The sequence below is a fragment of the Lipotes vexillifer genome, unplaced genomic scaffold, assembly GCF_000442215.2.
Source record: "Lipotes vexillifer unplaced genomic scaffold, Lipotes_vexillifer_v1.1 scaffold395, whole genome shotgun sequence".
Lineage (NCBI taxonomy): Eukaryota > Metazoa > Chordata > Mammalia > Artiodactyla > Lipotidae > Lipotes > Lipotes vexillifer.
In genome coordinates, this window is record NW_006797390.1 from 1,817,903 (window position 1) to 1,830,720 (window position 12,818).

The window sequence follows — 12,818 nt, forward strand, 5'->3', positions numbered from 1 at the left end:
AAAGTTTACGTCATAGAAATAAAAGTGCTACTATTTAGAAAGATATTCAGAATATTTATTGCAGCATAGTTCATGTAGCAAAAATCTGAAAAAAGTTAATGCTCATCAATAAAGGAGTGAAAAATGTATAAATCCACACTATAATGCAACTCAGAACTATGTGAAATTTCCATAGGATATTGTTAAGAATAAAAGAAAAGCAAAATAACAGAAAAGCAGACATAATTTGTTCACATTTGTTGTAAAAGAAAAGGTGAATTAAATCATGAATATAAATGCATGGGTTCACTCTGGATTACATTATCACATAAAGAATCAGAGGGGTATATTTTAGATTGCTAACATGGGTTACTCTGTGGCTAGGACCCATGAAGATGATCGAGGGAAAATAGAAAAGCGAGGCTGGTGTTTAACTGCAATTTTAAATTCTTACTCCTGAAGATTAATGTTAGGCAAAAGAACTTTTATCCTTGATTATTCCACTATCACTTTTAAACTTTTAATATTGGCAAATCCATTTGAAAACACTATTGCAAGTTTCAGAGTAAATTCTGTTTTCCTTGATGGCAGCACAGCTATTTTCTTTAGTTGGTCCTTTTATGAAGAATCTGCAGAAAAGATGAATACTTATTTAATCGTCGTTGCTGAAGACATCCATTTGTGTTTTCAGTTAATACCCTCCCTTTATTAAAAGGTAATTCAAATATTCGAAGAATTTTCAAATACCTTGACTCATTAAACATTCCAATATCTCTGTAACTTAGTATTACTGTCTGTGATTGGCAGACAGTTCCCCGGGGGTCTGTTTGCAAATGACAGAGCTAAGAAGAAATCTGTGCCCATAATTCTATGCTAGTATTCTTTCCATTGTTCCATGTCATCCATTAGATTAAAAACAGATTGAGACACATGAACTGTTCACTTAACTTTTCTTGGCTTTTCATATCTTATTGTACAATAGTTATAATAATATTTATCTCATGATATTGTTATAGAGGTTAAATGAATTGATGTTTGTAAAGAACTCAATACACAAACTGACCCATGTAAGCCCTAAATAAGTTGTACATTTGTTGTATTACTTATCGATAAAGCAACATGTTAAATACAGTAGTAAAGTTATCTCTAAAATACTGTAGTCTTAGTGATTTATTCTGTTAGGAATTTATTTAAACTTAGAAAAAAAGTTCAAGGAGGTATCATGGAAAAGAGACCCACGATCATCAAAGCTCCCAGAATAAGAATAGACAAGTAAGTATTGGATTTTCATATTGGAAAATACACTGTTATATTTGAACTTATGCACCTTTATATTTGAATTTTGTATAGGTGGTGTTGAGTGAATTTGGCATGAGGAGAAAACCCAGGTTAGCATCTTCATAAGCAGCCAATCAGGTCATGTCCAGTGACACAACTCTACCCTTAGATGACACACATCCATGATTTTATTCTCCTTTCCAAAGATGTCTTCAGTTGACTTCCTTAGACTGATGAATTTAGAGCAGTGAGATAGAAAATAAGTAATATTTAATGATGAGATAGGAGTGAAGGGAAAATAAGACATACTATTCATTAAGTTGGTTACCATAGTGAATGTTTCTTATCACTGCTGTAATAAATTGCCACAAATTTTGTGACTTAAAACAACACAAATTTCTTATCTTACAGTTCTAGATATCAGAAGTCCAAAACTGTCCTTAAAGGATTAGAATCAAGTGTCTGCAGAGCTGCCTTTTGCAGGCACTAGGGGAAAATTTGTTCATTGGCTTTTGCAAGTACTATAGGTTGCCTGTAGTCCTTGGTATCAATCAGATAACTTGGAACTCTGTGTTTATCTTCAAGTCTCCTCTGAGCCTGCCCCTACTTCCTCCCTCTTATAAGGACTCTTGAGATTATATTGGGCCCACCCGAATAATCTAGCAGAATATTCTTAGCTCAACATTGTTAATTTAATCACACTCATGAAGTCTCTTTTGCACTTAAAGTAACATATTCATAGGATTTGGGGATTAGGACATTTTGGGGGACCATTAGTCTGCCTACCAACATAGGGATAAGATTTGAGTTTACTGGTTTTACTATTTGTATTTCTAATTAAATATTTGATTATAAAATTAATACAAGCACACAAAAACATTAAAAAAAAAATCTCAATAACCTCATGCAATTGCTGAGAGCATTCAGGATTATTTTGTTCTGTCTTGTATTTCTCGTTTGTTTTTTAACATTGTGATAATCATATAATACAAAAATTGTATACAGTTTTTTTAATTGCTAAAGATGACTAAAAAAGCATTCAGAACTTTGAAAATAGAAGACTACATTATTTCAGTCCCCTTTCCACGTAAAGTGTGAGTGGTTTTGAAACAATAAGTGCACAATCATTATTGTTTTCAAATCCTTTTGCTTTGAAAACCAAACCAAAATATCTGTCATTACTTCAGCTAACATTAATTTTCATCCTTTTAAGTTCTTTAGTACCAAGAACTATGTGAGTTCATTTTGGTGGATTTGTAGGTGCTTTAAGGAGATAAATTCTGTGATAAACAATAAATCAGATTGCCTTTTAGGAAAGACTCACATCTTTGAATCCAATGGAGAACCATCCACCCAGGTCCATTTCCTCTTCAGGGAAGTAAAGTTAAGCCAAATCCACACATAGTTTGACTGGATTCCAAATGGCGTTGGAAAAATTGGATATCCACTTGCAAATGAAGGAAATTAGAGCCTTATCTTACACCATACACAAAAATCAACTCAAAATGGATTAAAAATTTAAGCAGGGACCTGAACACTCATAAAGTCTTTTTTTTTTTTTTAATTATTTATTTATTTTTGGCTGTGTTCGGTCTTCGTTTCTGTGCGAGGGCTTTCTCTAGTTGCGGCGAGCGGGGGCCACTCTTCATCTCGGTGCACAGGCCTCTCACTGTCGCGGCCTCTCGTTGCGGAGCACAGGCTCCAGACGCGCAGGCTCAGTAGTTGTGGCTCACGGGCCTAGTTGCTCCGCGGCATGTGGGATCCTCCCAGACCAGGGCTCGAGCCCGTGTTCCCTGCATTGGCAGGCAGATTCTCAACCGCTGCGCCATCAGGGAAGCCCCACTCATAAATTCTTAATGTACTCTGGAAGCAGATGATGGATTAAAATTTGAAAAATCAGTTTTGCGAATTTGTTAGCATGCCTGGTACAAGCAGTCTAGTATCCATAGAATTGTTCTTGGCATATATACTCTCAGTTAAAATTAAACAGGAATGATCATTTTTTAGCATCCTACTAGTACTGAGGAATTATTACATGCCTGACACTATCCTGGGTATTTATTTCAAGCAAACTGTTTTTAAGGTAAAACTTTCATGAAAATATAGTTGAAAAATTTAGCATATAGTCATTAAGTTTGTGATTCAGATTCATTGTTGTGGGGAATTTAATCTGTTTAATTAAATGATATATAAAAGATATGCCACATAGTTATTCTAACTGCTCATTAACACAGCTCCCTGAAATTTCTGGAAATTTGACTTTCTTTCAGGGTTTAGGAACCCTGAGTTTGAGAAAATACTTCGACCAGGTTGTTAGCTTGGGAAAGCTCAGGTTAAGCATTAAAATTTTGTTCATATCTGAGCATACTACCTGAGTCATATGGTATAACTCCAAGAATAATGAAGCCCAAAAAGAGGCCCCTGGAATATATCATGACTGGCCTGAAAGCAGAATTTTTCTTAGGGAAGCACCTTCATGGTTATAGAAAGTCTATATTAATACTCATTCATTCAGATGGTATCATTTACAACTGTGGGCTCAGTGATAGTTAGGGGAAAAAAATCTATTCCTTGATCTGGCCTGGAAAAATGTTACTAATTGATCTTGACTTTTCTCCTTTGGCACACTTTAAATAAATATGTCCTGCTTGATTTTCTCGTGGGGTATTTATGCCTGGTTTTGCACAAGTCCATATCTACAACTGATATTTTTCAATATAGTAGTCGTACAACAAACGAAAGTAAATAGTTTTGTTGTACTAAAAACTACTAGATTAACATAATACTGAGCTTTGAAAGAAGAACTTAATTTTAGGAAAAAATCTAATTTAAAAGAATAGAACTCATCCAAAATCTGCTCTCAGGTTGCAGTGGAATTAAACTAGATACCATTAAGAACGATAACTAGAAAATCCCAACTACATGGAGATTAAACAACACACTTCTTTTTCTTTTAAATTTTATTGGAGTATAGTTGATTTACAGTGTTGTGTTTGTTTCAAGTGTACAGCAAAGTGGTTCAGTTATACATATATTCATTCTTTTTTAGATTCTTTTCTCATATAGGTTATCCCAGAATATTGAGTAGAATTCCCTGTGTTATACAGTAGGTCCTTGTTGGTTAACTATCTTATATACAGTGGTATGTGTATGTTCATTCCAAGCTCCTAATTTATCCCTCCGCACCATGTTTCCCGTTTTGTAACCATAAGTTTGTTTTCAGTATCTGTAAGTCTGATTAGGTTTTGTAGATAAGTTCGTTTGTTTCATTTTTTAAAAAAAATTAGCTTCCACATATGAGTGCTACCTTTGTCTTTCTCTGTCTGACTTACTTCACTTAGTATGATAATCTCTAGGTCCATCCATGTTGCTACAAATGGCATTATTGTCTTCTGTTTTCATGGCTGAGTAATATATATACACTACATCTTCTTTATCCATTCCCCTGTCAGTGGACATTTAGATTCATGTCTTGGCTATAGTAAATAATGCTGCAATGAACCTTGGGGTGCATGTATCCTTTCAGATTATGGTTTTCTCCAGTATATCCCTTGGAGTGGGATTGCTGGATCATATGGTAGCTCTGGTTTTAGTTTTTTAAGGAACCTCTGTACTCTTCTCCATAGTGGCTGTACCCATTTACATTCCCATCAACAGTGCAGGAGGGTTCCCTTTTCTCTAAACAACACACTTCTAAATAGCACGTGGATCAATGAAGAAATCTCAAGAGAAATTAAAAATATTTGAACTAAATGAAAATAAAACAGAACTTATCAAAATTGGTGGGATGCAGCAAAAGCAGTCCTTAGAGGGAAATTTATAGAATTGAGTGCATATATTAGAAACGAAGAGAAAGTTAAAATAAATAATCTAAGTTTCCGCCCTAGCAAACTAGGGGAAAAAAGAGAAAATTAAAGTCAAGGTAAGCAGAAGAAAAGTAATAATAAGAATTAGAGCAAAAAAAAATCAATGAAATTGAAAACAGAATGTGAATATAGAAAGACAATGAAACCAAGAGTGAGTTCTTTGGAAATATCAATAAAATTGATAAGCCTCTGGCCCGGCTAACTAAGAAAAAAAAAGAGAGAAGACACAAATTACTAATATCAGAAATGGAGCAGGGGATATCACTACAAATTCCATGGACATCAAAAGGATGATACAGGAATATTATGAACAACTCTATGCTAACAAATTTGATTACCTAAGTGAGATGGGCCAAGTCCTTGAAAGATACAATCTTCCAAAACTCACAAATGAAGAATGACTGGATGGCAAGGTAGGATTTGGCAAAAAGTATTCTGTTGGGCACAGGAAGGTGTTTTCAGGGAGAGCAACATGAGAATCTTCGCTTCATTCTCCACCCAGATATGTTTATCTCACAATCACATGGTAGCAGGCTCTTTCTTTAAGCCCTCACATTACCGCTAGAGTGCACCAGTTCACAAGTGGAACTGAGGTCAGCCAGGGAGAGTCCTTTGGCTGGAACAGAGAAAAAGAAGGCTGAAGGCAGTGTTGTCAGAAAATCAGCCTCTGCTGATTTCATTTACTCCTAGGTAGTAAGTTGAAACACAAAACCATCAAGAAGTGTGCCTTAACTCACTGACTCCCTCTCATCTATTAATTAATCTAATTCTTTTCTTGAGGCATGCAAAAACAATCTAGTTATGTTTGTTTAATATTGAATCATCATCTATACTGATCTGGTCATTGAGCTCAGTACTGTTACATACTATCTATTAATATCTTCCTTCATTCTCCAAGTCTATTAGGCAGGGACAGTGGATCATTCTTTTAAAATTCAGTTTTTAGGACTACCTTCCCTACCAAAAAATTAAAATTATTAAAATTAAATGAACTAAAGTAACTTAGATTTAGAATTTTTCTGTATTATTTAATACAACATGAGTTAACTGAATATGCATTTCAAGTTTAGGGCTGAAAATAATCAATATCTATGCTATTGATTTAGTAATTTCATTGTACTAAAGTCAGCTTCCCTGAAATCAAATCAGTTTCTTTTTATCAGTTTTATTGTTTGAAAAATATATATGCCACAAATAAACAAATGTATTGCTTTATAAACATGTTTCCTCTTCAGAATGCTACTTACAAAAATAAACTTACCAAAAGACTTAAAAAAAGAATAACTTACAAAGGCTTAAATTGAAATATTATCAGTGCCAATCTGTTTTGGAGACCCTATGCCAAATACCCTTCAACAGGGCTGAAGACTCTAACATTATTGTAAAATTAATAAATTTTCTTTCTCTCTTTAAGGAGTAAAAGATGGAATTAATGAATTGTGTGTTAGGTATTGAGTCAAAGAAGGTCACAGTAAGATCTATGTAAACCTTTGCTAAAAAGTTACATTTCAGAAATTGGGACAAATGAAAATATGTGATGTTTTCTTTTTTCTGAGAAGTCATTGTCCTAAATGATGCTGACTCCCTGTTTCATATTCTACTGAGAAAACAAAGTGGAACATGTTCCAGCCCAAAAAATATCTGAATGCTTAATATTCTTTTGAATTGAAATCAAAACAGTGAAAAAAGAAAACAAATCTATGTCTAGTTCTAATTTATTCAGAATCTTAGAATTTGGCATTTTTATCTCATTTTTCATTTAAAAATAAATAAAAATTAGGACTATCCCAGTAAATGGAGAAATGGAGACATAATTCTGGCAATGGAGATACACACACACACACACACACACACACACACACACATATGGACACACATACATATATTTACTTATGGGAGAAAATTAACAAAAATCTCACCAGTGAGTATGAAATTTCAATGCAGACTCATGAAAATAACATTCTACATAAATCCTCCACTGTCATTTCAGATCACATAGCAGGCTACAAATTACATTTACAAATATGACTAATCTAAATATAATAATAAATAAATAAAGCATCCAAGAAAGTTCATATGGGACAAAGAATAACCTTTATGCATATTTCACATGAGAAAAATGCTAGTGGTGGAGTCAGAGGGAGTGCTAGAGGTAGTGAAGATGGGAATCTCGATATTAATGATATTATTAGTCCTACTTCTCTAGCAAACAAAGAAAGTTTATAAAGGAAAGGATAAGATCATTATATCAAATTCTTCTGAGAAGTCCATTAAGAAGAAAATTGAGTACCGAATATAGAATATAGCAATAGGTCAATAATGACCACGACAATATTGGAAAAATGATTTTAAGATTTAACCAGAAGAAGACAGCAGAAAAGCCAAGATTACGTTCCCCCTGAAGAAATAACATTGTAGTATCTTCAGCTATCAGATATTAAATAATAATAATAACAACACCGATAACAACTGCAATAATCTTAATATCTTCCCAAACTAAAAAACAATCACCATATAGGTCTCAGCTCAATTTTTAATTTTTGAATAGTCAGACTGGTTGTGAAGACTAGATGTCAATCAAGTAGATCTGCCAAAAACTCATGCAAAGGCCAACCTGTTCATCACACAGTATGTCAGCAGTCTACATACCACTGCTCCTTGAATTTCTATCATTCTCCTATGAAAAAGATACGAAAAGTCTTGAGGATAGAAACTTAAATTACAATAAATGTTTGGTGGTTAACTGACACAAGAAGAGAAATCAGTGCAATACAAACCGTATGGAAAACTTTGATTACTCAGACTAGATCCCCTGCAAATCCACCAGTATCATCTACCCCAAAAAAAAAAAAAAAAAAAAGTAGGAGATTTTTCCACAGGCTCAAGCTGGGTATGTAATGAAGCATTGGTAATGAAGTTGTTTGGGAGCTACTACCCCAAAAAAAAAAAAAAAAAAGAGTAGGAGATTTTTCCACAGGCTCAAGCTGGGTATGTAATGAAGCATTGGTAATGAAGTTGTTTGGGAGCTACAGAGTCATGGCATCTTTCAAAGCAGGGTAGAAGTGAAAAAGTACAGGGCACCCCAAAGTTAAAAGGCTTCTGTGTCTTATTCTTGGACTTCGTATCGCACATTGTTTCTCCAGTGTCTGATTCTTTCCTGGGCACTACTGTAGCCACAAATCTGAAGCCTAGAAGAAATCTGAATGATTCAGAGAAGTCAGCTTTTCTAATATGACCACCCTCAATCTACTCACTTTGTTGCTATCATATGCACACATTGATTTATTAATTAATTCAAAAAATAATTAGTGAACATCTATTCCCTGGCAATGTTCTAGGTACCGGGGATAGAGCATTGAATACAACAAAACTGATGATCTCCTGCTGCTTGCACGCATATGGAGGGAAATAAACAATAAACCAACAAACCAACCAACCAAACAAAAAACTATATAATTCAGTTGATGAGGAAATGCCTTGAAGGAAAATAAAGCAAGGTTCCAGCATAAAAAAGGGCAGTCGGTTTGCAATTTCTGCAAGGGCAGAAGTTGAAAGATCACAATTAAAAACTTGTTACAATGACAGGCAAGAGTTGGTTGAAATACAGTGGTAGCACTGGAGCTGGAGACTCTGTGTGTATAAAGGAAGAACTCACAGATGGGTTAGAGGTAGTATTGAAGACAAAGAGAGGAGACATTGATGCTTCAGAATTTTTTGGCCTGAGTTACTGGGATGAAAATACCATTAATTGAGACGTCAATAACTGGGAAATGACTCTGTATGAAAGGCAAAATGTGAAGATTAGTTTTGAACATTTTAAGTACAAGATGCCTATTTGACATTGAAATAGAGAGGTTGGGGGAGCACTTGATGGAGAGGTATGGAATGAGAATGTAGGTAGCATTTAGGCTGAATGGGCTCATCTAAGAAGCTGATGAGTATTAAAAGAAAACAAAAGAGGAAAGAAAGGATTCTGCAGACAGAAGTACCCAGTAACTTAGAAGGAGAGAGAGTTTCATGCAAGTCAAATAGAGAGAGAGAGTGAGAGAGAGAGCAAGGGAGAGAGAAGGAGGGATGGAGAGAGAGAGAAAGAAATCTAGAGTTGTATATACTTCTAAAAAGAGACATTCCAATGTGGTTTTGTGTTATTCCCCAGCCAGATAGATCTATTCAGGCACAGGTAAAATGTAGGCACAAAAGTGAATTAAATTACAGAGGAATAACCAAATTATATTGGTTAAGTCACCTAGCTGTGACAAGAGACATGCAAAGGTGATTCTGTTGTTACTAAAAGAAATTTACAATCCCAGTTTGTGCTCATACAGATACAAACATTTAAGAAAAAAATTTTTTTTTGCTTCACTGGATTTTAAGGTGCATTGGATTCTATATTTATACTCCTTATCATCATTCTCATTTTATTATCCTTTCAATTAATTCAGTTATTTGCTATTTTGACCTATGTTTTGCATTAGGGTTTTATTATAATAGTGTTACAAACTGTAACTTGTTATAATAAGTTATAATTAGCGTTACAAACTATGACCTTAGTTACTTCTTTATCCTGAGATTTGAATGAAATTGTAAACTTCCAGTACCCCTAAAAAAATACCCTTTAAATGTGTAACTTCCTGTTTCTAAGAAAAGAAGTTCAACTAACTTCCTATAAATTACGTAGCTTTTGTGGTGAAATCAAGAGAAACACGTAAAGGAAACGGAAGTGTAGGAGTTACATCCTTATTTGAGTGCAAATAAATTCTGAGACTTTAATGAAAAATGAAAGGTGAGTTTTCCTAAAACCTGGCAACTTGAAAAGTTGTTCCAACATTGAAAGCAAGATTGTTACCTATATTATCTACAACTGGTTTATTATACAGCCCCTTAGCAAGGCTTATTATTAAACCTCTCCTTTTTACCAACTTGTGTAATTATGTCATTTTAGAATTATACTTTTGCAGGTAAAATGATTTATTTATAAGGTTTATAGCTTAAATTGGACTATAGATGTCCAGGGCAGGGACCATGGCATTCATCTACTTCTCATGGTTCTTATTTTTCTTATATTTTTTGAGAAGCGTGGGACACTAGTGCTTTACAGTTGAAAATCTGGATAAATAAAGATATTTCCTATTTTGTTCATCAATTTAATATTGGATATGTTCTGTTGTATTTTTGGATATTAGGTTCTTATTGACTTTACCATTCAATCATATTCAATTCAGTACACCTATCATTCAAACCAATTAGTCACTTGGTCAATGAAAAAAATTTATATAGATATGTAGCCTCAGTTATGATAATTATAAACATAAATTTTGTTTTCCCAGCATTTTTCTTCCTATTTCTTTGGGAAAATCATCTGCACGCATAATATGGCCTTGGGAGGTTGTCAGCCAGACTATACCATACTCCTGGTTAAAGTGATTTCTTAAAAAAGGGCACATGACCAGTGGGTACATCAAAAGATGCTCAACACCACTAATCATCAGGGAAATGTAAATCAAAACCACAATGAGATATCACCTCACACCTGTCAGAATAGTTATCAAAAAGACAGCAAATAACAAGTGCAGTGAGGATATGGAAAAAAGAGAACCCTGGTGCACTGTTGGTGGGAATGTAAACTGGTGCAGCCATTGTGGAAAACAGTATGGAGAGTCCTCCAAAAATTAAAAATAGAGCCATATGATCCAGTAATTCCATTTTATCTGAAGCAAATGAAAAACTTAATTTGAAAAGATGTATGCACCCCTATGTTCACAACAGCATTATTTATTTATTTCCAAGATATGGAAGCAACCTAAATGCCCATAGATAGATGGATGGATAAAGAAGATAGAATAGAATATTAGCCACAAAAAGAATGAAATCTTGCATTTGCAACAAGATGGATGGACCTGGAGGGTATTATGCTAAGTGAAATAAATCACACAAAGACAAATACTGTATCATTTCACTTATACATGGAATCTAAAAGAATAATAAACAAACATAACTAAACAGAAACAGAGTAATAGATACAGGGAACAAGTGGTTACCAGAGGGGAGGGGAGTGGGCAGAGGAGTGAAATTGGTAAGGAAGATTAAAAGATACAAACTTTCCTCACTTTGGTGTACAGCAGAAAGTAACACAACATTGTAAATAAACTGTACTCCAATAAAAAAAAATTAATTAAAAAAAGACACAAATTTTCAGCTGCAAAATAAATGAGTCACAGTTACAAAATGCACAGTGTGGAGAATATAGTCAATAATTATGTAATATCTTTGTATGGTGACAGATGAAAACTAGATTTATCATGGGGATCATTTTGAAATTTATAGGAATATTGAATCACCATGCTGTGTACCAGAAATTACCGTAGGGTTGTAGGTCACCCATACTTCAAAAACAAACTCATAGAAAAGCAGATCAGAATAGTGGCTACCAGAGTTGGGGGGCGGGGGGAAAGGAAATCGTATGAAGATCAAAAGTTACAAACCTCCAGTTATAAGAAAAATAAGTACTAGGAATGTAGTGTACCACATGATAAAGATAATTAACACTGCTGTACATTACATGTGAAAGTTGTTAAGAAAGTAAATCCTAAGAGGTCTCATCACAATAAAAAATATTCTTTTTCTATTTCTTTAATGTTGTATCTATATGAGATGATCAATGTCCTGCCAACCCATTGTTGGAATCATTTCATGATGTATATAGGTCAAATCATTGTATTGTATACCTTAAACTTATACAGTGTTTTATGTCAATTATATCTCAACAAAAAAGGATGGATGAAGCTGCTGATAAGAAAAAATATGGATCTATATATTCTGACCTCAGTAAATAGAGCCATGTTTGCTATTCTTCTGTATGAGTCTTTTTAATGTTTTCTACAAATGTGGGATGTTTCATGCAAAAATATGCATTCCCATGTGTTTATTGGAGAGTCAAAACATTCATTGTAAGTGTCCTCCAAAATGTCAGATGCAAGAGAGTTAGAGAAGCAGCTATTGTCAATAGACAGGCTACAGAAAAATTCTACATTTTCTCATTCCTTTGTAGTATTTCTCCCAAGAAGAAAAGATTACACGAATCATCCAAAAAAATAAATAGACCAAGAATGAAACTCCACTTTTTTTGCTAAGTTTTGCCCCCAGTATTTCTTCAGACTGTGTTTCAGGTCAGCTTCCTCAGGAAACAGACTCTCAGATGGAGGTTTGCATACAGGATGTTAATTCGGGAGGCACCTCCAAATAACACCTGTGTGTGAGAAAGAGAAACTTCTGTTTGGGTAGAGGGAAACTTTGAACTGTGATTCAGTTCCAACAAAAGCTTTAGTTGCCACTATAGGGAGCTCTGAAACTGAGTGGTCCTTTTAATTTGTCCTGATATAAGGCGAGAGGTCTAGGTGTTTATAGTCTCACATGAAATAGTCATTTGATGCAGTTGTTCCTGAGGGGGGTAGCGTGACTTTGAGAAGGTAGTATCTTTTGGCAAAAAGCCATAACATAGAGAGTCAACTGAAGACTGTGAGATGCCAACTCCTGTCAACTGAGGGAGTGAATTCTTCAGTCGAGAATGGAGCCATGACACTGCATCCACTGCAGATAGAAAATTACTTTCTAAATCAAAAGATAGAAAAGTCGGAACATAGATACATATACATATGTGTGTGTGTGTGTGTGTATATATATATATATATATATATA

General features: G+C 34.3%; 1 protein-coding gene across 1 annotated transcript; it reads right to left on the reverse strand.

Annotated features, from left to right (window-relative positions):
• Nucleotides 1–210: 210 nt before the first annotated feature.
• KLRF1 (killer cell lectin like receptor F1) lies at nucleotides 211–5,803 on the reverse strand. Its single transcript, XM_007472392.1, is given in 4 exon segments — nucleotides 211–608; nucleotides 2,582–2,670; nucleotides 2,673–2,728; nucleotides 5,683–5,803. Coding segments are annotated over 4 exon segments (375 nt in total). The 3' UTR covers nucleotides 211–499.
• Between the last annotated feature and the right edge of the window lie 7,015 nt (nucleotides 5,804–12,818).